Raw genomic sequence first — 27,418 nt, 5'->3', positions numbered from 1 at the left:
ATGGTTGATCTGATTTGTTTTTTTCTGGGTTCGTGCTTTCGAGAGCTCGCGCGCGTTTGACTTTCATTTCTGATGCGGAATCGTAATTGGTTTTTGGAATTTGAATTTACATAAACTAGGACTAAACACATTGATCGAGTGCTGTTGTTCCTTTTGCACAATCGGTTGATGTTCTATTTTTTGTGTTTTGCTACCTCCCTTAAAGTTTCTCTTTTTTCCACTCTATTTAACTAGCTGCCACAAGATCGTGCACAGCGGCAGCACCAATTTGAATACTCTAAGTTTAGTGTGTATATATTTAAAATATTCTCATCTCTTGCAGTACATAATCAACATATATATTTAGTACGACGAGTGACTTTCCAAGTCTCCCACAGTTAAAAGAAGAAAGAAGAAATCTAAATGTTCAAAAGAAATGTATCGACTTACCATAATCGCCGCGGCTCATCGGTCCGCCCCGGATCGGCCCGGTCCGGGGGCCACCGGCTCCGCTAGGAACTCGCATCGGTGGCATTGCACCTGACATCATACCGGCATGCTGCGGTGACATGCTGTAGGGAGGAACGAAATCACTGTCGGGAGAGAAGAGATCATTACTACTCGCGGAAATGAGCTTCGTCAGTTTGAAAGAAATGTTCTCTTCACGGTCCTCCAAACCGGGCACCCGGACAACTCACCCAACTATCCCCATTCGGCTCTGCAGAAACTGGTTCATACGCCTTTCCCGGGCTCGCAGAATCTCCTCCTTTTTCTTCTTGTCGGACGGGGGCTTCGCCAGCGATACCTGCAACAACAAAAACTATTAGCAAAACTTCAAGCCTCTCGAACCTGCCGGGAAACCTACCTCGATGGCGGAACCGTTGATGTCCTTGCCGTCCAGGTCCTTCATCGCGTTGACCGCGTGGTCACGGTCCTCAAAGTGCACGAACGCGTAGTCCTTGATCTTCTTCACCCGCTCGACCTTGCCAAACGCCTCGAAGCTTTCCTGTAAAGTTCATCACAAAATGAGTCATTAGATTTCGATAACCTCTGCCAGCTAGACAAGGACCCTACCTTTAACTTTTCTTCACTCGTGTCCTGTGTCAGATTGCGCACGTATAATACTTTCACCTTGCTCATCGTTTGTTCGTCCGGTTCCTCCTGCGGGTCCGCCCAGTCCACTATTATATCACAACCCCACACCTAGAGAGAAAGTGAGAGAAAGACACGATTAGCTTTGCTCGGTGGAGATTGGTGGTTGTTTACTATACAGCTACAAAGTATCAAGCGACTCCATCAAGTTGCGATTATCCTTTGAACGATGTCAAACAGACAAAAAGACGTAAATCTCCTTTTAAAAACTCACCACGGCAATTTTACAATTCACCACAGCTCATTTGACGCGTTTGACAGTTGCGCTAAAAATATACAGTACAGTCATCCCACATATTTGAAACAGTTTACAAATCGGCCAATGTACAAAAAAAAAAAAAAATGGAAAAAATCGATAACTGAACATAATGATTCGCTTTTACTTTCATTTGAAAGCTTCTGTTGTGATCTGTCGATTGACGTGTCGTAAAACTGCGCAATCTAATGCATAAGTTATATGTTTTGAAGAAAAATATTGGCCCACAAAATCCACAAATTCGAAACACTATGTTCTTACACATGTAAACAAACTTGATTTTGTGAAAAGCTGGATCATTTTTTGGTGGAATTTTCAGCTAAAATGAGGTGATTCGTATCGGCCCAGTGAGAAAATGTCAACCCAAAAATGACAAACTTCTCGTCACAGTGTCCTGATGCAAACAATGATCGAGCTCGAGCTGTCACAGCCCTGTGAAATATGTTGACTAACATATCGGGCGGTCAGTCAAAAAAAAAAAAAAGGAAAAACAGCTAGAAGTCACCTGACAAAAAAACAACTTTTGCTAGTAAGAGATAGCAAATCTGAAGCAAAAAAACCCCAGCTGCCATGTAAATATATCTTGTAAATATTTTGTTGAAAAAAAAAGGAATTCGTCAACTTCTATTTTGGCCTAATTTGCACTTTAAAAATGCTTAACTTTTAAAAACATAACCTTAAAATTGTGATTGGCACGTTTTTTTTAAGTTAAAAATATTCAAATCAACTGAAAATAAAGATTCTGGTCAAATCTGGACTAGAGCATGGCTTATCTTTATTATGTTGGGCTCTTGAAAAATCTGGTATTCTCAAATTTATCTGGCAACCCTGCAATCAAACTATCAAAACAAACGTTTGATAGTGTCTGTGAGCGACTTGTAAAGGTGGTGTCACAATAAAATGTTGTTGTTGGCAAGCAGTGATTTGTTTTCGTTTTTTGATATTTTCCGGGAGAGTTCCGGACTAGGACCCGGAAAAAGATTCGGTATTGAAATAGGGCAATACGATGTTATTGGGCTATTGTGAGTATGTAAACAATGAGAGCTTCCTGCTTACTCGCGATGTATTCATAGGCGAGTGCAGGATACACATTTTGTTTACAAACTGACATTTGCCCAATTTCATTGTTTTGTTAGATATTTCAAGCAAAACAATGCCAAAGGGCCGTTGTGGGTTTGTAAACAAAGAGTGTGTCTTGTCCACGCTAGAGAATGTTTACATCTGGCATGAAAGGGATACACTCTTTGTTTACAAACCCACAACGGCCCTTTGGCATTGTTTTGCTAGATTTGTTCTGTTTTGACGTTTGCTGAGGATTTCGAAAAAAAATGTGTTTATGCTTACAAAAAACAATACTGGCTCTAAAACTCAACTTTTTTTTTATTTTTTTTGGAGCAACACTTGAAAGGGGTAGAACTTGGGTAGAACGCCATTGCTCTTTAAATGGAACGAAGGGCCGTATTAGTAATGTCGTACCACCACATTCAAATAGTGCTCCAGATTTCTAGACAACTTTTTCAAATGACCCTATGCATCCTATGGGTTTACTATGCTTTTTGAATCTGTTGGCAAACATTCGTAAGAAAAAAATACTGTCGAAATTACGTTCTTTCGAAAAATTATATTAGGAATGTCCGAATCTGAAGGACAATGACGTGAATATGACGCTACCCTTGAGTGATTCCGGCATTGGTAACACTAGATGGATTTTTTTTTATAAACAATCAAGTAAATAACAACGTTTCCCTCAAAAGGTCCACTTGTAAACGTAAACAATCATTAAATGATTTACGTTCGCTCATTTTGATTTGTTTACAAACATTTGTTGCTCTTAATATCAGTTGTCATGCCGAGGGCGCGCCACTACTAGCAAATTTGGTACCGTCATCAGGGGTGACATTCGATTCTTTTGAAAACGAACAGTCTCACATCAGTTCATTTTTACAAAAGGGACCAACAGGGTACACTGTCAAAACTTTGTTTTGACAAGAAGAAATAAAGGTTTGTCGCTTCTATCTCACTTTTTAGAGGAGTCATTTTAACCAAGTCATTCATGTTCAAGTTTTTTTTATTATGCAAACTGCTGTCAAAATTGTCACAACTATGTAACGAACCGTAGAAAACGGCAATTTTGGTATAAGTTCTTGTCAGTGGAAATTCGCGCTCTTTTCTAAATTTTGAAAAGAAACTTGCATCAACATGATGGAGACGGACGTACTTTCTGATATTAGGACTTCATAGACTCACCTTTATTCTTCCTGTTCCGAGTCGCCGCTTCGCGAGCGAAGCCGCTTTGTGTGATTCGTACTCGAGGAAGCAGAATCCCCGGTTCTTCTTCTTGTCGTCTGGTGAACTGTAGATTATCACTTCTATTAGGCCGGCTGTGGAGTCCACATTTGGGTTTCGGATTTGCGAGTTTTGGATGACGAGTTCGTTTTGAGGGGGGCACACGACGAAGAAAAAGAAAAACGTTTTAGTAAAATTTTTAAGGGGGTGAAATGTAGTACTAGGACAAAATCTTATCAAACTATGGTAGCACTTAAAACTAACGCTGCTCTAAAACTTTTGATTTTTGAAAAATTAAAACATATAATTTAAGTAACTCACATTTTGCCGATTTCACGCACAATTTTGTTGCATCCTAAGCATTTTTTTTTAGATTTATTTTTGTTTTGCCTTTCCAAAGCAGGGAATCGAGCAAAAGCTCAACTCTCTCAACAGATTTTGATTTTTCGGTCAAATTAGATCAGAATTGTGCCAAATTCAGTGCCAAAAACGCATTTGTCCCTTTTTTGTATTCTCAAATTGTTCGAGTGGTGGAGCGCGCTCTAAGCCGAATTGTTCCAAAAAGTATCCCTACACTTTTTGACATGTTTACAAACACGAACGATTGTTTGTTTTGAACCCTTGTGTTGATATTTAATCAACGTACTAGATTTTGCGCCCAACTCGACGCAAAACTTGCACACAAAATTAAGCCATCGTTTCTCCGGAAAGGGAACAAAGCATGTCGTTGTGACGGAGAGCATAGATACAGAGGAGTTTAAGGGGTGAGGGCGTGTGTGACGGGGTGTTTCAACCGGGGTCATTTTTAAAAGGGGGGGGGGGGGGGGGGGGTGGTTGGGAATTTGTTCCATTATCTATGTACACTGTGAGGATTTGCACGATTGGAGTCGTTTATTTTTTACGCACTATGGGAATGATGAGCGAAAAATTGGTCAAAGTCAAATAATAAGTTTATGACAGGAGGTAAAAAACGGGGGGACAAGGGGCGCGAAACTGAAGAGACACATAGATCGGTTGGAGTTCTACCTAAACACACACACACACATTTATCGAAATCATAAAGAGGAAATGAGAACGAAAGAAAATAAATGCAATCGCATCTGGCGTTTAACGTCAGACAAAGAGTTTCTCCAGTCATTACACACACGGTTTTCGATTGGTCGAAATCAAATCTTAGGAGCCCAATAAAGGTGGCGCGCTGCTTTTCCAATCGGTTGGGACAAAATTGCAACTCCACATTATTGATCATATCACACACACAAGTTTTTTTCCGGATCAAAACAAAGGACACAGGGTGGTGTGTAAGGGGCGTTGAAGACGGAAAGAGATAGTTTTGGAGAAAAATTGAGAAAAAGAGATAGAGGTTGAAAGAGAGAAAGAAAGATAGATAGTTCTGATCTGGGCCGAATTGTGTGATTTCCGGAATGGCTCAAACAAATACACACAAAGAACGTGTTCCGAATTGAGTGGTACTAGAATTGGGTGCCGTACTAGAAGGCGTACTCTGTAGCTTGACAATTCGGGTTGACGTTTGTTTACCAATCTAGTAGGGCGTGGCTTACGGAGTGCGGGAAATGAAGACCAGATCAGTCCGTGTTTTCAATGAAAAGGGGTGGAGGTTGTCAAATCAGTGAGACCAATGATACTTTGCTGTTCGGGACAGTTTTGAACTCGGTAGAGGGTACAAATAGTGCGAATTTGGCAGTGATTTTGAAACGTTTCAAATTTCTTTTTGCGTTTTTTGTAGGTTATAAATTGTTGAGCTACAGAACCGTCAAGGTTGGAATTTTGACAGATTTTGACAAGATCGCAAAGTTGTTACCGTAAGTGATTGTTGAGGTTACGTTCGATTCCCGCTTTGACCCTAGCGCGCAGGGTGTCTCTTAAAATTTGCATAAATCAAAATTTTGCATTCAATCTACTACTATAAAACCAGCCAAAAGACAAAACCAAATTTTAAGAGACACCACCATCTTTTCTCTCCTAACACTGGGAAGCGCCAATTTTCCCACAATTTAGAGCAATTTTGAGAACAAAATAAACAAACCAAATTCGGAAACGATTTTCACTAATACAAACAAACCAATCAAAAGAAAGAAGAAAATAATAATAAGAATAAAACCAATCGCATTTATCGTTCTTACGGGTAGCAGTGAAGAAAACAAAAGTTTGTTGTTTTGTTTTTGAGAAATACAGTAAAAAAGAAGAAGCCAATTCGAATGCGTCAAATTCCAATCGCTAGTAGTACAGGGTAATACCAAATTATCACACGGTTGTTGTTGTTCTTGTTGTAGTGTCCAGATTTTCGAGAGGTCGGTAGCATTTTTTTTGGGTGGGATTGTTTTTGTTTTCGAAAAAAAAATCTACTCTACTACTGCACACGGCAAATCGGTTGCGGTTCGTGGTGGAGGGGGGTCGTTGAGGTACTAGAATATGCCAATCCATTGTTGTTGTTGTTGTTTTGGTTGTTCGGAGGGTCGTCGAGCGTTTGTGAGGTCGGAAATTTTGGATGCGTACACAAATTTGGAAAACTCTGCACAAAAATACTCAAAAAATACATTCTCTGATATTTTCGTTTTTGCTTTCTTGCATGAGGTAGATTTGTTGTGTGTACTTTAAATTTGTTGCTTTTTTTGGTTAAACTTACGTGCATATTTAGTAAATTCCTCTAACAACTCATCGCGATCTCTATTCTTAGGAATATTGCCGACAAAGAGCCGGTGATTGTTAAATGATATCGTAACACCAATCTTTTTGCCTTTCCGAATTTCATAATCATTCAGCTGGAATTGTAAAGTTCAACAACAAGGGAAGAGATTTGGGGTTCAATGCATATTCTTTAGAGAAATAGAGAGAGAGTTGTTTTGTTTTGTTTTTTGGTGGTATGATTTGGAATGATTTTGCTTGGAAACGAAACGAAAAAAATGGCGTTGAAAACTAAAAAAAGAAATTTTCTAAAAAAACTATGCATGAGCGAACCAAAAAAAGAAAAAACTAAAATGAGCTCGAGGGATGAAAAACTAAGCGATTTGTGAAGTTTTTTTAAGGGGTAAACAAAAAAAACTGATAAGGGGATTGACAAAATGGTGGAAGCGAAAAACGCGCTGACAGCGAGCGAGGTGAGCTGAAATGTTTTGACGTTTTGGGTGGAATGGATGAAAGGCAAGTTAGAAAAAAATCTTTTAGTCTTGTGTTGCCCAGTTTTGGATTGTTTTTGTTTTCAGTTGTCCGTTTGACGCTTCTCTACGCTACAAAAAAATGTTTCTATTGGCTTTATTTTTGTTTTGAATGCGCTGTTTTTAGAAAGAAAACAAACAATTTTCGTTCGGTTTTAGAGAGATAATGACTGGAGATTATCGCAAACTTGGGGGTTAATTCGTTGCTTCTATTGTTAGAATCGTCGAGAGATGGTGTGTGTGAATGCGATAAGCCACTATTGTTCTCGCCGTGCGAGCACACACACACATCAACTGTTAGAACACAATGACGGATGACTGGCATCTGTTTCGCTGGTGGTGAATTTCTGGCGTGGTGAACAATGCGGTATGAGGTGAGATTTATGAGGTGATTTTGGTCACGTGGGCTGCCCACTTTTTTGTTTTGGTGGTAAATTTGGATGAATTTTGATGATTTTTGGAAGCCAATGAGCCGGATGTTGGTTAGACACAAACGTAAAAAACAAGTTGCTAAACGCTGGGCTAAGGTCGGTTAACACAAAATTGGAACTTAAACAAATAATTGAACTTAAAATGAACGGAAAAACTAAACGCAAACAAATCAAATAGAAATAAAATTTTACTGGCAACACTGCAACGTTAACTCAAGATGGATTGAGAGTTTCAGGGCAAAATAGAAAGTGACAGCATTGTTTGGTTTGCTACAAAAACTGACAGTTTCCAGAGGGCTGTTCAATGTGACGTATTTGAAGGAATCTTTGAAAATTTGTCAACTGAGCGTAACCTCAGATGTAAACATAAATTTTATTAGTCATGCAACCTGATCATAATATTTACCTTTTTGGCAGGATTAGAGGAATGGCTTTGCCGTGGGGACGTGGATCGCTATCTGTCCGTAATGGGAAATATTATGATCAGTTAACTAGACCAATAGTTGGAATAACGTCCTGTTGAGAAATCTGCTAGAAATTTCAGAAAAATATCTATCTAAAGGACATTGGCAACACTGAATCGATTATAATTGTAAACAATCATTTAAACAAGAATGATTTCATCAAAAGGTCCAAGATTGTAAACGTACACAATCATAGAGTTATCTACGTGCGCATGTATTGCGTGTACGTACACGAAACAGATTGAGGTTAAACTTTGTACCGGCCAGCAAAACAAATGGTGTGCTAGTGTGCCTGAGATCGGGCTTAGATAACTCTATTGAATGATTTACGTTCGAAGAATTGTTGCTCTTTGAACGAGTTTTAATGCCAAGAGGCGCGTCACTACTAGCAATTTTGGTAATTAATACAACTTTTTTGGAATTATTTTTTATTATAATAAAATTAATTTGAAGTGCTGTCATTGTTTTCAACAACTTTTAGAAAATATTCTGGCTGCGTTTTGATTGCCGGTTACCGAGGGGCTGCTTAATGTGACAATAATTTGAAGAGCTGTCAAAAATCCCGAAAACCAACTTTTTGCGCTGCACTTGTTGGAAAACCACGTGGAAACGTGCAACTTTGGGTCAATGCCCACAAAAACCAAGAAAATCTCACAAAGTAACAAAGAGAAAGACCATCTTTTAAGGAGCAGCATCTGGTAGCCGTCAATCGTCTGCAAGTGGTGCAATTACAATCTGCATCCTGTATCCCCCGTTGCTCTCTCCCAAAAAGCTTCGAGGGGGCAGTCAATTGCACGCACTGACCCCGGGCCGTCGTTATCCTTTCATTATTTTTGCCTCGAGAAATAATCCCTTCCCTCTCCACCGTTGGTAAATTTGAGGTTAGGGAAGAAAAAAAAAAACTCACAAAAATTGAAGCCAGGTGTTGAGCGCGGCTAACAAGCGCGCAAGTTAAATTGTAGTTTGTTTGTTGCAACAAAGAAATTGCACAGAATCCCGGACGAACATTAACCAGAAAAAGTAAAAAAAGAAGTAAGGAGAAGTAAAAAAAAACGCACATCTCAAATATAAAACAACAAAATAAGCTGCAACTGCTAAACGCACGGGAAGCTGCACGGATGAAGATGAAACTGATGTCGAATGTGTTGAAAGAGAGAGAAAGAGAACGAGAGAAAAGAGAGGAAAACAACACAAGAAGAGTTGCGTCGACGGCGAACAAGACAACTCAAACAAAACAAATCAACGCCAAACAAAAACAAGAAGGAGCGCGCGATCCTTGCGTGAGAACGAAATCAAGAATGTTTCGCGCAGCGAAGGGGACGATTACAAGAAAAAAAACTTTTTTTATTTTTATTATTTGCAAATGGTTTGCATTTCAACTGGGTAGAAGTGCCCCCGCCAAAAAGGGAAGAAGAGGAAGAAAAAACACAGGAAACGAGAATGTGCAATTAAAGTACGATTTACGATGAAGGGCGGGCGAAAACGCAGACGACGATGTGTTGGGGTTATCGAAAACTGAACATTTCGGCGAAATGACGCAAGCCATTTCGCCGAAACGTCAAACATGAAGTTGTGACAGCGAACACATGCACACGCGCGAATGGCAATGAGGGTTTGATTTGTTTGTGTGCGTGTAGTTGGACGCGCGAACAGAGAGAGAGAGTAACACTGAAGAGAAAGAGCTACCGACGTTTCGACCCTTTAGGCACGCGTTCCTCTTGGAGGTGCGTCGGCGCAGCCGAGTTGGTGTGATTGGTGTAAGTGTGTGACGTTTTGCTTGTTTACGTTATCGTTTGTTTGGTTCGTTGTTCTCGGCAGCAAACTTAAACGTTAGTTGTTGGCAAACTTAAGATTAAGGGTCAGAAAACTTAAAATGATAAAAATGAAACGTCTTTCAAATTTTTTGCCTTTTTTGCGACTTTTTCCCTGTTTTTTACTTTTTTTTTGCTATAAACCAATTAGAAGAATTTTGCTTGTGTTTTTACCTGTTAGTTTACCAAATTCGTCTAATATCTCCTCTTTGCCTTTTGATTTAGGTATGTTGCCTACAAAGAGGCGCAGATTCGGTACGCTTACGTTAATTTTCAAACATTTGCCGGGCTTTATTTCATAATTATCGAGCTGTGGGTGGGAGAAAAACGGTACAAATGGGTGAGGAGAGAAAGAGATAGAGAAAAAAATTATAAACAATGGGTAAACGAAAAATAATGCGCTTTTTGCCGATTTGTTTACCACGTGGCGAAATTGTCACCACGTAGATATTGTCAATTTACGAGGGGTGTGTCACTGCGAGTGTTTTTGTTTTGTTGGAACGGGAAAATTTCGTTGTTTTGACATTTGAAATTTTGATGATGAATACGGAATGAACGGAACAAACGAAAATATAAGGAAAATAATAGGATAATTTTGGAATGAATAAAATAAGGAAACTGAAGGTTATGAGAAAAAGGAAAAAAAACTAAAGAAAAACTACTGATAAAAACAAACCTAAAATCACAGACAAACAGACGTAAACAAAGTGTTTCGCTGAACGAAAGCTAGATGACGTTTACGTCCGCTTGACCGTGTCGTAAAATATATGATACAAAACTAAACTAAAGAAAAGTTAAGGGATGAAGAAAAAACATAAGCATGCTCGTAAATACATGAATAAAACCAGACACGGAGGGAAAGCGCGTCCTCTTCAGAGTGTCAATGTCTCTTGACGATCCTGAAGCGAGCACGAGCCGTTCCCAGCCAATCGAGAAAGGAGATTTTGCTAAAATTAGACGACAGCACAAGCCAGCTTTTCCAATCGATTCGTACCCGAGGTTGTTACCAATTATGTTGCTGCCGTTGTTGTTATTGCTTTCGACGCAAAGAGGAGAACCTACGGAATAATTTAGCTTCGGATTGTTTGTAGAATTGGTGGTCGCTTTGCGGGTATCGTTGGGGGACGTAGAATGCGTGCATTTTTCAGTTATCGTTGAGTTGATCAACGATTACACAACGGTTGCAATCCCTTGTGAAACGATTGTGTAACTTTTATAAAACAAAAATTATGAGTTTTTAGTACAATCGTTTCATAGTTGCAAACCTTTGTGAAACACTTGTGTAACTTCTGTAGAACAAAAACACCACAATAATCATTCGGCAAGTCGTCCAAGAAGCAACTTTTCGTGATGACCTGCGGTTGCATCATTAGCGGCAAACTGCAACAAAATTACAACTGCCGGAGGAACCAAGGATGCAAAACAAAGCATAATCCAACACACACAAATGGCCTCCAAACACGAAGCTTCCTTTTCCTGAACTCCTAAACCGCCCTACGGAGTCCGGTTTGCGAGGAAAGTAGTAATTTATTGGTAGCAGCTGCTACCATTTCTCTTGACCGACCGACGAAATTGCAGGACGCCCGGAAACCAGCTGACTTGCTACAGGTCATTAATTTCGCGAGAAAAAAAAACACAAAAGGTGAAAAGGGTGAAAGTTGTGTCCGGAAAGAAAGCAACCTGCTGCTGCTGCTGCTGCAATTTAGGACTCCGTTTTCGGAAGGTAAAAGTAACCGAGGTAGCAGATGCATCACTCCGGCAAACAGGAAGAAAGGTGGGTTATCCCCATTCGCGATGCCCTCGTGTTTTGTAATGATTTTTTTCTTTTTGGCGATATCTTTGAAATTGATCGGTTGTTAAATTCGGTTTGAAGTTTTTTTTACTTGTGTCGGAAAGCACATTTCAAAATGATTATTTAGTAGACCCCTCGGCTTCCGTGGTGAAAGAGATATTCACCACGGCAGCGCTGCGCTGCCAGCAGCTGTCAAAAGTTACAAGAGTCTTGCTTTGTTTACCATCTGTGACGGCTTTTATTTGTGAGAATTAGTTTTTAAGATAATGTTTGAGGAAATGTGAGTTCATTTGTTTTGAAATGTCAAAGTCAGATTCACAACAGTGCTACCGTAAAAATTTAGAAGTAGAACTTAAAAAGAAATGGTTCCGGATAAACTTCGGTTCTCTCTTTGGCAATTGCTGCGAGTTAAGTTGTTATTGTTTCCAGGTTGCAACGTCAGTGCTATCAAATCACTGTTGGCTGATTTTTTGACTCTCCCCGCAAACGCCATACCATACAAAATTGCTGCCGGATCTTTTCCGGGAGAGATACGGAAAAAGATTCGGCAGCAATTTGTACTGATTTGGCATTCACTGAGTGTGCCAACAAAATCGTTTAAAAATAATTGACTGCTACCGTTTTAGCCTCACATTCTTGGAACGTCAGCAAACGTTAAGCCATAAGTCAGTGGTATGTTGTTGTTTACATTTGACAAGACTTGGGGCTAAACAAGTTGCACAATTGTTATTGTACCTACAACCGTTGTCTAACTGAACAAAATTATCAGAACTAACCAAGTAGAGGTCAGGTTGGCCAACATATTCTCTGACGTAACTCAAACATCCCCCCTAAATTTACTGAAAAATGCACACATCCGACAAACACGGGATATCCTACCCAAAACCTTGCGCGTCAAAGGTCAAACCCGCTCGGGCACGACGAGGTCCCGTTAGCCGGCGCGCGCGGCACCATTTGGCGAGTGTCCCGCGAACCGTGAAAGGGGTTCGCCCGAAGTGTGCGCCCTGCTAATTTGGTGTTATTTATGGGCGCTACCCTCCTCTTTGGGACCCCCTCTTCTCTTTTGTGGGCTTCCGTTTCGGCTACCTGGACGAACTGCAGTTTCGTTTTTTTTTCGTCGGTGTGCTCCTCGAGATCATCCTTCTGTTGCCAATTTGGGCGTCCCTTCGGTCAGTCCCGTTATTGCAGTTTCGCTAATTTGTTCTTCTTCGCAAAAGTCTGACACGCGCGCACGCGGTAACGGGACCTCCGGCACGCGATTCCCCGACAACTGTCAGTTGGCAACTGCGACGCGCGCGCGTTTGTGTGTTTTGTTTTTGTTTTGCGAAACGATGACAGGCAGACAGGCGGGCGAGAGCTATAAACTACACGAAGTGAGGTCGTATCAATTGCTACAAGACCGTGATGAACTCTGGGGTGCGTTGAGATAACCGGGGTCGGGGCGGGCGATTAATCACACAGGTGTTTTCGACAGTTTTGTAAACACAAATATAAATATATTAACGGGACTCGGTCACGGTATTCACAGGGTCACGAATTGATTGGTGGAGGTGGAGGAGGAGCAGGAGAAGACAGAGAGAGAGCGAGAGCGAGAAAGATTGCAGAACATGCCCGATGCGGTGCCATAATGGCGCATGCCGTAAACGTCAGGTGCGCCGCCATTATGGCGCCGCTGTCAGTTTGACAGAAAAGAGGTAGCTGCGTGCGAGCTACGCTCGGCTGTCAATGTTTTAGAGGTAAATAAAACGTTGTTTACATTCCGAAAGAAAGGTGTTCTTTCCCAAACCGTAAATAGAAAAAAAAACTAAAAAGGAACTTAACAGAAAATCTGTAAACTAAATAAAGGACTAAAAAGTAACCTGCTGTGTTAGCAAAATACCAAAGTTAAGGTCGTGGAACGCCACGAAATACCCAATCACCTCTACTCATTTGGATTTGAACTTGTTACAAAGTACGGACGTGTTTCCCGCTCTCCAGATTAGACAGATTAGATACACAGAGAGAGTTCGGTATTGTTCTGGTTGTTTTTATACGAGAGTAACAGATAGCAATAGGACACAATATCTACAGAGGGAGGGAGTGTGTTCCCGGGGTTAGAAAGAGGGAAAGGTCGTGTAGTCGTCTCGTTGGGTTTCTCTACACGAATACGACAGAGATGATAGGAGGGGTTCAAATGATACGTGAAACTAGTGCTAGATCTAACGGGGTTGGTGTGATACTAGGTCCGACCTTAGAATACGAGCGTCAGCGAAGTACTAGATTCGACTGTATTCTGAGGTCGGACGTAAACATTTCTGAAGGGGTTTCTTGTATTGAAAAGAGACAAAAACATTCCGGGATTTTTGGGGGAGGATCATCGGGATGAAGGAATCGTGTGTGGCATTTTTAAGGGAAGGCAATAATCGACAACAGTAGAGCCAAAAAAATAATGGCCACGGGGCCGGCTTACCTCTCGCACTGCGTTGCAGGCGGCGTCCCGGGAGGTGAAGGTGACGAACGCGTAGCCCCGATTCGTGCCCGTCATCGGGTCCATCATCAGGCGGAGATCCCAGATTTTGCCGCACTTTTCAAACAGCGGTATCAGCTCGTCCTCGTACATGTCTTTGGGGATCTTGCCGCAGAACACCTCGCACCCGTTGCCCGGGGTGCCGCCCTCCCAGTTGGGCGGTGGCCCGCCGTACTTTCGTTGTCCTGCGGCGACACAGACAAAGAACCATTGTAGACCTACTCGTCAAAGTCACTCCCTCTCCCTCTTACCTGTGGTCACGTCCAGTGTGTATCCTGTGCGCTCCAGAATCGCCTTGATCTTGTCCTCGTCAGGGCCCTTGGCTTGTACTGTTATTGCAGGTGTGGGAAGTCCTTGCTGGGTGGCTCTGCTTTTCTGACTGTAAGACCGATGTAACCCAGTTAGAACCACCCTAACCTGTCGCCCAAGAGATCATCGACTTACCGGTACGTCTTCATGACGCCGCACAGGTAGGCCGATTTGTTCGACACGTGTTCCAGGTTCGACTCGAGAAACTGGCCGAGCACGTTGAGGGCGCCGTCCACCGGGAACTCCTTGAGCGCGTCCAGTGCCCGCTCGTCCAGCTCCGAGTGTGCGAGCTTGCCGGTTTTGTAGATGTCGTCCAGCTTGCCGGCGACCTGGCGTGGGTACAGAGAAGAATGGTGGGCGGTTAACATAAGGGTTAAGTGAGCATGGGCGTTTTAGCTACCCGAAAATAAATTACTGTCAACTGGGCGAATCGTGACAGTTTGAATAGGGACAACAGATTTTAGAGTAATTGATATTTCAAAGTTGCAAATCGATGTTATAATATTGTTGTTTTGTGTCTGTTCTTACAGAAATTAATCAAAAATAACAAAATAAAAAACTTTCAATCAATTTTGTTACTAAAAGATTAGTACTTTTCATGTTTCCTTTGACATATTTTTTAAAAATGCACTGTTCTCAACATATACCTAATACAAAGTAGTACGAAAAGGACGTTGGGAAATTGACATTAGATGATTAAACCGATTCTGCACTATTGCATTCAATATTTATCATTCTTCGAAGAGTCTAAACTTGACCATTAAAACTTGTCTAAGAATTTTCAAGAAAGTTGCATACACTCAAACCCCGATGGTTTGACACCCACTGTTGTCAAACGATCGGGTTCAATTTTTAGTTTGACACCCCTTTTACACGGAGTTCACACTCACTACCAAACGTTTGTTTTGATAGTGTTCGTAAGCGCCGTGTAAAAAGTGACAGTTCGTCACCTTTGGTTTGACTTTGACCAACCAACGGGGTACTAACTAAAAAAGTGTCAAACGAAAAAGTGACCAACCACTGGGGGTTGAGTGTACAACTTTTTTTTGCCTTCTGGAGAAACAAAACGGCCTACTATTAACTACCGAAAATAACAGATTTGAATATCAATAATTTTAACACCAGTGCTGAAAAGTTGAACTTTTCAACACTTGTTTCAAAAAGTAAAATGTTTCAATATTGTTCTGTTTTGAGCGGTGAATTTACTTAACACATGAATGTTTGACATAAATTTCCTTTTGAAAGGCGTTTTTAGGAATTGCAAAAAATGTTGTAAGCAACTCGTTGCCAAACTAGATTTTTCAGCTCTCGTCGTATTTATCCAACGCGGTAAACCTCGTTGGATAAATGTACGGCTTGTTGCATAAACTACTTTTTTTGTAATTCCGATTTACAATCCGATTTTTCGCGATTTCACGGAAGCCGCGTATCCGTGAAATTCGCCCCTTTCCGTAAAATTTGGGAAATACGGTGAAATGCCGCGAAATTTGGAATATTCAATTGAAAAATCGCTACTCAGTGCATTCAAGCTTTATTTTTTAATTCAAAATTTTTAAAAGATTTTTCATAAGCATTTTAAAAGCAGTTTACAATTAAAAAAGTATTTCATATCAGATTTATCAGATTTTTTGAAGATATTGTTCATTAGAATATTCAACAAAATGCAGATAATTTCTTTACTCCACAAAATTCCAAAGAGATTTTAAAAGAACATTTAGCATTTTTAATTTTTTTGTTAAATTTATTTCAATAAATCAACGATGAACAAATTGCATTTAAATATTTCGAATATGAATTATGGGGTTTAATTCAATTGATTAGTAAAATAATACTTGTTGAAATCATATTTGTTAACCATTTTGCAAATTTATGTATATTTTCTTGAATTATATCAATAAATCTGAAGTTTTTTTTTTGAAAAGGTCCTATAAAACAAATTTTCATTTTTTTTGCTTTTTGGGTGTTTTTGATTACCCCTGACTCAAGGCGGCTCTAAAAACACCCAAAAAGCAAAAATTGAAAATTTGGTTTATATGACCTTTTCAAAAAAAAAAAAATGCAGAAATCTCGGATTAGTTTTCAAAAAGCCGTAAGAGCCATTGGTAAACAAAGTCCTTTTTCCATCGGTATTCGACCTACTTACGAAAAACCAATATCAAAAATGTTTGAGATTGTTCATTTACACGTCCTTCAAGTGCCTCAAACTAAAAATACATGAAATTTTGTTTCATTTTGGAGAAAAACGAAAATTAGTGTCAAAGGTCACGGTGGCTCTTACGGCTTTTTGAAAACTCAACCGAGAAATGTAAAAACTGCCTTTAATGAAGTTTTGCCTGAACTTTATTAAAACACAAAAATTACCCTATTGCTGAAATTAAGGAAAGCACTTATTTTAATGATTCTAGTTTTGTTCAATTAGAGGTTCAGGGCGTACTTCGTTTTGTAATACCAAGCAAATTAATTTTATAAAAACTCCATAAAATTAAATGAGTTGAATCATAAATTTGTGACTTTTTTTTAATTTGGTCCTATACTGCCGCTCTAATCGAGTCCGTCCCATATGTAAAAACAGCAAGCCGAGAAAAACGCATGCCAAAATTGTCCCACCCATAAGGCTACGTGTTAGAATTTCACGAAAAAGTGGATTTTCTCCAGTTTTCTAGAACAAAGTACTAAATTTTATTGGGTTTTCTGATAGTTTACATGATTTTGAACCGAACTGCATCATTACCTCAAAATTGACGAAATTACATATGGGACGGACTAGCTTCGAGCGGCAGTATAAAGAAATGTTAATATTGAATCCTTTTCACACCTTATTTCATTTTCATTTATTTCACCGGCTTCATCTGAAAAAAATTCAATGTTCATTGGAGTATGATATAATTCAACTGACGGAAATTCTCCAAAATTTCCCAAAATCAATCCAAAACTCCTTTTTTCATATAAATAATTTGATACAGGGGGTTTTATATTGTATCTAGAACTACTGACAACTTTTTATACACTTTTCTGACAATATTTTTTCTAAAAGAATAGATTTTTACGTTTATTTTGAGCAGTTTTAAGAGTACCGTGGAATTGCCGTGAAATTTCAATATTTTGTAATTGGCATGTCGCGTAATTTCGATTTTTTTTGCCGTGAAAAATCACTAGCCCTAGTCATTGTGCTTACTTTATTCAACCTTCAAATCAAAATTATATTGAAAAGAATTAAAACAAGTCCTGAGAAGTTCACCCTTTATGAGTTAAGGCATAGTTTGAAATTTAACACATGTAATTGCGTATTTATTGTGAGTAAATATTGAGGGAAACCCAAAAAGGCAGCTAAATTTGTCACTAGAAAAGGTTTTTTTGAAACATTGGTAAAGCCACATTAAGTCAAACTACCATACCGAAAATTTACAGAAAGAAGAGTTCTGGAGTTTTTTTTCAAGGCCAATCAGCAAAATTTTAATTTATTGCCTTTTGGGTGTTTTGAATATCACTGATTCTTTTGGAACCCGGAGTCGGAGTTACCAGTTTTTTCGAAGTCGAAATTGGATTCAGGGTTGGCTTATTATTAGCAAGTTGTCATGGGAATCCAATGGTAACTTCTCAATAGGACGTAAAATTACAACGTCCTTTTGTTGCAAAAGTTTTTTTAGCTGGAGTCGGAATACCCGAGTATAGGTAAATAACAAGGGAAATGCGTAATAATACCTTTCTCTGGTATCAATAATAATTTTTGGTATTCCTGAACCCTTTAAAATTTATCTTAAGAATTATGTAAGAGCAAAATTTGATATTATACCAATTTATGGTATTGTTTTGATATTTGCAAAATTACAGAATTTTTCATTGACCGTATACAACATTTTGGTATTACTATTTTGGTATCACATGCTTTATCAAATTCCTTTGGAAAAATGGGAAAATTTAATTATGCACTAAAAAGACATGAAAACCAAAAATGTTTAAGTTGTTTTTTTTTATTTTTGATATACCCACTAAGAAAATATGGAAAGCGGAATAAACAAATACTCTGATTAATGAGTAAATTGATATTGATCCTTGCACTGTAACTTGGATTCGGCCCGCACTTTTCTCTCGCACTTTTGACAACAAAATTTCTAAAAACTAGGCAACCAGCAGTTGTTTATTTACATTTCCAGTCGCAGTTTCCACCAAACTAGACATTCGCACTTTAAAATTGCGATTGACAGGTGACCAACATCGGCTCGCTTTGATCATTTTTTGAGAAAATTAAAATTTCTCATGCCAGCTTGACAAGTTGCAATAGTGCGATCGATAGCAATAATTTAGTGCGAAGTCCAAGTTAGTGAGAATTGCGCAATAGTTTTATGACTTTTTTTGCGAACTTGAATCCAGTTTCATTTTGATAGCATTTATTCTTCAATCTTGTTTTTTTTCAGAAGCTTCAAGAACTTCAAGTGAAGACATTCATCAATCACAAAAGTATTCGACGTGGTGAAGAATATCACTAAGAACAACCTGGAATCATCGGATGAATAGATTTTTCTGTTGCATGTGTATCATTTCTAGATTAAATTTTCAAAACAACCTCTCCATCATGGCTTTCCTATGCAGATAGGACCTTTTGAAAATTTAATCTAGATTTCCGTTTTTTTAAAACTTACTGAACCAAGAAATGTTGTGTAATGTTGTTGTGGTTTCATGGTATTTTACGATCTATTACTGGACAACCAAGGGCACTTTTTGGTAGCTGTTATTTGCCAAGTAATACCAAAATTTGGTAAGTATTCATGTGTTATTTACCCCTGCTCGGGTAGGAGTCAGGTTTTTTTTCATGTTGATTATCCAAACTGATATTTTACCTAGGACTTCGGATAATCTAGTCTGGACTGTACTTACAAACAAAACGGATTAACTTTAAAATTTGTATAAAAGTCTCAAAGGTACATTGCTCTTGAGTGAAGAAGGATTCGAAATTACCATTTCAAATATTATTAATGCTTTTCAAAATCACTTGTGACAGTCTCGAAATTAACGCAACCGGTAGCATTATAAATATTAGAAAAACAGCTGGTCAAGCAACAAACACTCACCTTCTTGTCCAGGCCATACTCGAGCAGTTTGGTGTAGTCCTCTGTCCGTTCGCCGTCGCCAGCGCCTTCGCCCATTTTCGGATTTGTCATTTCTTCCACCAGCTCACCATTACCTTCAGCCATTTCTATAAAGAGAGAAAAAGAAGAAAAATACCAAATTAAATCACAACACCTTAATTACAGCCCTTTAAGCCCACCCCATTAATCCTAGGCGTAACAAACAAACAGAAAAAACGAACAAAAAAAAACCGTGAACAAACCACGCATATCATTACAACCCACCAAAAAAAAAAAAGGAGGAAGCAAGCAATTGAGCGTTTCACCCCCCAACAAAAAAGACCAACGCACTCGTGAGAGGGAGAGAGCGGACAAAAGCGGTGCGTCACGCACTTCTTTGCGCGAGGTCAGGATCCGGTGGAGTCGCATGATCCCGAAAAACGCACAACCTAAAGCAGAACGGAACCGTTCAGAGGAGACGCATCCGCAGAGCGACATGAAACAAAGAAAGAGAGAAGAAGAAGAGGGAGCAACAAAAAAAAACGCAACCGCGCGGTGCGTGCACCGCGAGAGCCAAACGACCACGCGAGAGAGAGTGTCAAATCACGCTCTCTCCCCACAGCCTACCGCGATTTGACGGTGCCGAGACAAAGGCGCGCACAGACTAGACTCGCCAGAGAGAGAGAGTCACGCAGTTTTTTTTTCATTCTGCAACCGCACAAATTTGTGCGAGGGGCAATAAACATAACCTCTCTCTAATCGGTTTCTTCTTTCCCGTTGCGTCGCGTCGCCGCGGCCAGTGTGCGAATTTAGCTCAAGGTCGCCGACGCACACGCATAGGCCGGGCCGCGAAATCGCATACAACGGTGCGCGAATTTTACGCACAAAACGCACCACCACAAAATTGCGTTTTTTTTTTGCGCGAGTCTACGCGGCTTCTCCGCACCAAACCAAGACAGCTAGCTGAACAGTAAAAACAGAACTCGCCAATTTTTTTTCGCGATCTCTCTCATTTTCGCATCTTTCGGGCAGTTTAAACGCCGCGAATCGTCGTGAGTATGCGTTTCGCACTAGACTGGCGGACCGGGTGCGTAAGATGCGTGAGTGTGGGCACGGCGTCGACGCATGAGGTAATCTCGGAAGACGACGACGGCGAAAAAAAGAGTGAGAGTTTCGCAAGTTGGTCAGGGTCAGCGCCGGTTTGGCATCAACCGAAAAAAAAGAACCGGTTTGGGATGGTGTGCGTAACGCACACGCGGAAATCATTGCTGGGTAGACAGGTTGTCAACCGGGCGTTAGAAAAGGGGTGCCGATCTTCGCTTCTATTACGGACCTCAAAGTTGAGGCACCTGCGTTGAACAAGTGAATCGTTGCTCAAACAAGGGGTAAGTACAAGTGACGTCCCAATTGCGGACTTCAACTTTAAGGTACCTCAAGCAGACTCGCAGTCTAGTTTGAGGTGTCAACGCAGATCAATCGGTAAGTACAAGCTAGCTAAGTTCTGTCAATCTGTCAACCCAGTCAACACTTGCCGCGACTTAAGTCACCAAGCGAAGCGTCCTTAAGTCGCTCGCTCGCTTTGCTCTTTCTCTCGCTCTCTCACGCACCGTGCGTCGCTCTCTCGCTTGGTTCGCAAAAAAAAAAAAAACTGACGCAACCTAGCAAATTCGCACTTTTGCGTTGCGTATAGCCGGGGCCCCAAAACTAGGTCAAGCTGCGTGCGTGTGCGTTTTCTGCGAGCGCGGCGATTAGAGGCGGGGAGAGGTTCGGGGTTTTTTTTGGCGAATGCCATTATTTTGCTTTGATGCTGGGGGTTCGGTTCTGCGTGCGTACGGAGGGGGGGTTCGACCCGACTGTTTGTGTGCGTACGGATTCGCACATTTTGGCACACTGCCTTTTTTCGCAACGCAACGGTTGAAAGTGAAAACGTCGCGGCTTCAGTCGACTGGGTTACGGTGCGCCGCGTGGATCGCCAAGTTCTGCCGACTGCACGAGCTGACGAGCGAGATTTGGGTTGACCTACTTTTGGGCCGGTGCGTTATCTCGAGTGGTGTGCAATCGTGTGACCTCAATTTCGGCGATATTTGCGGGATTGCGGGTGGAATATCTACGCGAAAACGAGTTCAGAATCCCGCAGTCCGACCCTGGCGTGCGGTGTTCTAGCGCGCGCGTGAGTTCTTCACCGGTCGCCATTTTCGGACATGCCGTAACCAGGCGCTTTGGAGGTTTTGGACCATTTCTGGATCAGTTTGGGACATCCCTGGTCAGTTTGATGCTTTCAAGTTACTGCAGGACCGGATGTTGGCAAAATCCCCCAGGAAATGGACCCGTTTCGAGCTGTCCAGCGCACTGCTGACGTCACAACAATCGGCGTGACGCTGTGTGCGTGAGTGGCCATGTTTTGGACGAAACTACGCTCCTTGGAGGACATCCGAGGCGCTTGGAGTTGTTCCGCAACTTCGGGACCGCAATTCGGAAAGAAACCGCCGGAAATGGATCGATTCCAACCTGTTCAGCGTCCGCCGTGAGGTCACGGCAGCGTGACGTCTCAGCTCAGCGTTGCTGTCTGCGTGAGCTGCCCGTGTTAAGGTGAAGGTTAGTGGCCCAAGGTTCGGGCGTCCCTGAACCGATTCCTCCAGGATTCGAAGAAAAAAAGGAAGACGCGCAAGGAATACCTCGATTTAATAATGGGGTTCGTCGCGATCAAATTTTCAAGTTCGTGTGCGTGAGCGTGTGTGTGTGTGGTGATGATTTGTGTGCATTTAATACTTCAACTTCTAACAAGTTCCAACGAATCTGGCCCCCGTCCCGTCCATCTCGTGGTCGTGGGTTGCGTCGGTGTGCGAGACAAGGAGGAAATTCGCATACACCAACACTAACGCTTGCGTTGACGCGCGCGTGTTTGTGTGTAGGAAATTCGCGACTTTTGCCAATTTTCTTTCCAAATTTCGGGTGTTTCGCTTTGGTAGCATGGTTCGCACCAATACAAAGGGGGTCTTCTGGAACTTGGCGAACTGCAGGAGGAGGTGGAGGAGGCCCACTTTGGAGATCCACCGGGGTGGTACCGTTGGAGGACCAACACCACCGTACACATCAACCACCAGGTGCCTCCCCCCCCCAGTCCCCCTTGTGTGTTCCACCCCGAATTTACACACTCACACCAGCGAGGCAAGTTTTGTGAAGCAAAAAAAAACGCGTTCACGCTCTCTCGCGGGCCAGGTCAACGACCTCGGGGAGTCTAATGACCTTCGCGGTAGCGCATTTTTGGGGAACACGGTCCCTAATCCTGAACCCTACGGATCCCTCCCTGCCCGACACAAACGTCCTAACCCGATCTGCTTCCCCACTCGACAGGCCTTACCGGGACTTCCTGGAGATCCGCTGCGCGTGACTTCAATCTCCACACAAAAGGTTCTGCCACTTGTACCGACTCCAGCGGCACTGAACTCAACTTCCGACAGCTCAACAGGTCACAAATCGGGAATCGGAGATCCACAAAAGAGGCGGCAGCCCTAGTTTTTGCGCTACGCGCTAGCAGGAACTGACTGACTTGAATTGAACAACTCGAAGCGTGAGCAACACCCGTGGTATGTGAGCCGCCGCGGTGTGAGATGAACGTGAGCAGCAAACGGTAGGTCTGTGTGTGTGTACGCCAAGGGATCCCCGCGAAATTGGGTTGAAGAAGACGCGGGCAGGGAGTGGAAGAGGGTGATGGTCAGTACGTCACACACCCCAAACCTAACCGACCGAGCACCCACCCCCTTAAGTTTGGGAGATGTTCGGAAGGGAGGGTGTGGTGCACTAGAAATGGCTTTAATTCGAACTTTTCAATCGTTTCAGGTGGATGAGCAACCAGTTTCTTTGTGGTTTAATTATAACCGTGGGACGTGACCCCCGGGACATTGCGCGGCGCGATTCTACTGTGAAGAGTACAACCAGCTGCAGCTGTTTGAAATGTTACGGTGGTGCAATCGGAGAGTCACAAAGGAATAACAGGTGAGCGCGATATTTCACTAGCTCGGTAACAAGGCATTAGTTATCAACGGGGCTGAACACGGACTACCTTACAAGGGAATTCCTGATGAACAAATCATTTGGCAAGTGGACTAGCTTGATTTGTGGTAGGTTAAGGGGAATTTCCATCCGGAAGAAAATGAAAATGCGATCGAAATAGATCCAAACCTAACCTAATCTGCCGACAATGTGGTAGAATTCCATCGGGTACCACTTTTACGTTCGATAACAGCTTCTGAAAAGCGTTTTCAGTCGATATCAAGATGTAGTAAAAAGCATGATTAGAATTTTCCAAGCACAGTTCTGTCAAAAATGTTGCTGAACAAATTTATTGAAAAGTGAGAATCTGCCAATTGGGTCCTAAAATGAAGCTTAGATTGCTGATATTATTGTAAACAGCGATAAAGCTTATTTTTCTGAGTACAATGACCCTTTGTACGACCACAAAGAGTTTAAAATGGATTTTTAAATCAATTTGGAAAAATTACCCTCGCGGTCCTTCTTGACAGAAAAGTTCCTACTTGACAGCTCGTTCCAAGGGGACCATAGTTGATCCATCGAAAAAATGTTGTCTTGTCAATATTTTTTTTTGCATTAAAATGAAACAAGTGATCAGAAATGGTTTTCAATCGTGTTTTTACCGTTGTACATAAAAATTGACATAGGGCTTTAGTACCCAAATTGGACGGAAACAGGACTGTAATCTGATCATAATATTTACCTTTCTTGACAGTTGAGGCGGTTAAGCGATATTTTTGTCCACGAAAAAGTTACACCACCCCTACTGTCAAAAAGGGTTAAATATTCTGATCAGATTAGGGGTCATCAATAAACTACGTGAACACTTTTTGTAAATTTAAGACCCCCCTTGTATTTTTTTGTATAGAGCGAGGAAGAAACGTTTAGGGGTGGTCCACAAACAACGTACATATTTTTTTGTTGGGAATGCCAAACACCCTCCATTGTGAATCATTTTATAAAACAAATTGTTTGTATGGGGGACAAGCAGCAATACATTTAAAAAAATGAGCCGTTCAAAAATGACGTAACATTTAGAGAAACTGACACATTATTCATTGACAAAAATAAATATCAAGCAAAATAATGAAAAAGGCCAAAGCCGTAAAAGGAACGATGAACTGCTAGTTAACATTTTGTCTCTAACACATCTAGATTATTTTGATAGATTTAATTATTTTCAATACAGTCCAGACTCGATTATCCGAAGGCCTCGGAAAAAAATCACTTCGGATAATCGAAACTTCGGATAATCGAAACTTCGGATAATCGAATCACGAAAAAAACATTTTTTTTTCCGTTGTCTAATTTTTGATTGTTGAGCATAGGTATGACCCCTAAACTATGCTAAAACTATTTAGAATTTTCAAATCCAAGATGGCGGCCAAAATGGCGGTGATGCAATATTGAAAAAATGCATTTTATTTTTAAAAGGCAATCAACAACTCAAATCTGACTTAAATGGGGTCGTAGAACTCAAATTTATGTATGGGTAATTCTCTACCAACTCACACGAAATCGGGAAAAGTTGCCCCGACCCCTCTTCGATTTGCGTGAAACTTTAAATTAAATTTCCCATAAAATGACATGTTCCAAAATTTTTTACAGTCGAGTAATGGAAAATGGGAGAATTTTTAAAACTTTTTTAGTGTTTTTTTCGATGAAAAATACGTTTTTTCGGAGTTCTGAGTACGCCATCAAATCGGGCGTCTAATTTTACATAAAAGTCCCTTTGACACCAAATTTCTATCTCATCACCGTTTCAGGCTGCAAATTATTGAAAAACACCTCTTTTTTCGCATGTTAAAAAATGGAAGGGGTCGTACCGCCCCTCCGTCACGAGATATCAAAAAACGGACCTCGGATTTTTTTTTTCTTCGTGATTCGATTATCCGAAGTCCCATACAAACCTTCGGATAATCGGAACTTCGGACAATCGAGTCTGGACTGTATTAATCAATATTTATCAATAGTCATCATTGATAGTAAATAATGTACCGTCATCTGGCGTGACCTTGCTTGTGCTTGTCAAAGGTTACCCCATATTCAAAAAAAAAAAAAAAAAAAATGCGGGGCATATTGTATACTTGTTTGATTATTTGTCTTCTAAGACCCTAATCGAGTTTAAACAGTGAGAAAAACATGACAAATGAAGAAACAGCAAAAATCTTTGACTGTCAAAATTTCAAAATTTCTGTGATTTCTTATCAAAACCCGAAACCATCTTTTACCAAAAGTTGGGTTAATTGTGACATCAGAATTTGAGCTTTCGAAAAAGTGTCTACGTGGTTTATGGATGGTCCCTATCTAAACCATTCATAAACTACGTGAAGGGTGGGGGGAGGGGTGTGCAGCAATTGTCCAGCGTGTATGCATACAAAAAAATATAATAGTTTTCTTTAAAAAAAACATGTCAAAATACAAAAAAAATGTCAAAATAGACCAACACTTTAACCATAGTGTTCTTTAGTTTTGCGAAAAATATGAATATTCTTAGCAAACTTTACATGAAGAAGCAATCCATTTTTAGCCATGACAACAGAATTGTTAGGCAAAAAACCAAAATTCTCACTTGAAACTCAAACTGAAAATTCTAAATTTCGGAGTTTGCTCCAATCCGACTCGAGTTCAAACTTCAAAATCTCGTTTACCTTTCTCAACCGTTGTGACTCCTCTTCCCGGAACGGCCACTTCCATGCTTCCCAGGACCCACACCTTTTCAGAGTTCCAGAAAATTTCGGTTTTTTCACCAGACCACAAGCGAGTTCAACTTTCGCGCACCAAATTCCAGATTCTTTTAGAATTTTCCGATCCGCAAGGATGAAATTTAGCCCGGAATAATCTCCTTCCGCTTCCGCTGTTTTCCTTTTTTTCGGCGTCGAGGACGACCGGGGCCAATCACTCACTCACACTCGCGTGCGCGGTTTGACAATCGAGACCAGAATGAAACGATTTTTCCCTCTCCGGAAAGTCATGGCGAGCTGTGATTTTTTTCCGAGTAAGATTTACACGCTGCGGGAAAAATGGTTTAAAACTGTTTAAAAGTACGTTTGCGTTGGAAAATGGCCAATTTTTTTGTTTGAGGGGGGAGAAAAAGCAATGGTTTCCGGGCAAAAATCTTGGCGCAAATCCAGCGGTTTTCTGAGCGCAAAACAAAGTTGCAAGTTGTTTCTCGCAATGGGAGGAAAATCCACTTTTAATCGATTTTGCCCGTTTTCCCGGCAGCGAGTTCTACACAAACGAAAGAGGATGGGGGGCTGGTGGAAAACTTTGTGAGTGGCGGCGGGTCTTATCAGCAGCCATGGAATCCAACGTTTTGTGGAAAAGTTGCTGCTGCTGCAAGAGTTTCCAACTTCCGGTTATCGATTTCTGCACACTCTTCCTAGTTGTACGATGCGGTGTTGTCTGTGCAGACACGGTGAATTAATTTTAGCGAAGAATAGTGTGGGCAAAAGGTTTCTGGGGAGGTTTTTCAATTGTGACACTTTTCAAATGAGTTTTTAAATTTAGTATTTCGAAAGTGAAAATATTCCTTCAAAAATAAAGTGATTCATAAGAAATTGGAGCGAATTTGAAATTTTAGTCAATTTTGCAAATAAAATCTAATTTTCCCTAGTCGAATTGTTTGAATGACTCCGAAACGTTGGAAACATAGTTATATAACATAGCTTCACGGAGCGGGAATTGATCTACATGAACGACTTACTGAGTTTCCTTTTTGCACTGTTTTTTCTTCATTTTGTTGAAGCTTGACCAAATTAGAAATCAAAGGAGGATTTCAGTCAGATTAAAAATACGGGTTAATCCACCTTTTGTTGATTGGTGCCTTCTTCACATTTTATTTAAAATAGCAATAACATTCAAATGTTGATTAAACTTAATTGCAGTACTCATAACCGGTTTTTTCGAAAAAAATATTTTTTTTGTTAAGACTAACATTTCTAGATTAATTTCGAATATTTGGCCCTGTTGAAGTTAGTCGTGATTACAAAAATATATTAGAATACAAATTTTTAATAAGGGACCATCCATAAAACACGTGTAGACCTTAAGGGGGATTGGCGATTGTCCACGATCCATACAAAAAAGTTTTTTTTTGTATGGACAATTGTCCACGAAGGGGGGGGGGGGGGTAAGAGTTTCCCAAAAAAGTGTCCA

The 27,418-nt window shown here is 40.8% G+C and overlaps 1 protein-coding gene across 3 annotated transcripts in view; it reads right to left on the bottom strand.

Moving 5' to 3' along the window:
* Positions 1 to 26,151, bottom strand: part of LOC6035075 (heterogeneous nuclear ribonucleoprotein Q) — a 41,880-nt gene extending 15,729 nt beyond the window's left edge. The window contains exons 1-11 of one of the 3 annotated variants that reach the window (XM_038265075.1): positions 25,912 to 26,151; positions 19,232 to 19,356; positions 14,298 to 14,491; positions 14,105 to 14,232; positions 13,797 to 14,038; positions 9,730 to 9,865; positions 3,635 to 3,768; positions 1,054 to 1,182; positions 845 to 985; positions 678 to 784; positions 430 to 596 (exon numbers count right to left, since the gene is read on the bottom strand). In XM_038265075.1, coding sequence (XP_038121003.1) covers positions 430 to 596; positions 678 to 784; positions 845 to 985; positions 1,054 to 1,182; positions 3,635 to 3,768; positions 9,730 to 9,865; positions 13,797 to 14,038; positions 14,105 to 14,232; positions 14,298 to 14,491; positions 19,232 to 19,356; positions 25,912 to 25,957 — 1,549 coding nt within the window. In that variant the 5' untranslated portion in view covers positions 25,958 to 26,151. Of the gene's footprint in view, positions 1 to 429; positions 597 to 677; positions 785 to 844; positions 986 to 1,053; positions 1,183 to 3,634; positions 3,769 to 6,320; positions 6,457 to 9,729; positions 9,866 to 13,796; positions 14,039 to 14,104; positions 14,233 to 14,297; positions 14,492 to 19,231; positions 19,357 to 25,911 lie in introns of all 3 variants that reach the window. The other 2 variants (XM_038265134.1, XM_038265029.1) reach the window with 2 other exon arrangements.
* Positions 26,152 to 27,418: the final 1,267 nt, after the last annotated feature.

Source organism: Culex quinquefasciatus, chromosome 1 (assembly GCF_015732765.1).
Source record: "Culex quinquefasciatus strain JHB chromosome 1, VPISU_Cqui_1.0_pri_paternal, whole genome shotgun sequence".
Classification (NCBI taxonomy): domain Eukaryota; kingdom Metazoa; phylum Arthropoda; class Insecta; order Diptera; family Culicidae; genus Culex; species Culex quinquefasciatus.
This window is presented reverse-complemented; position numbering and strand designations above follow the sequence as displayed.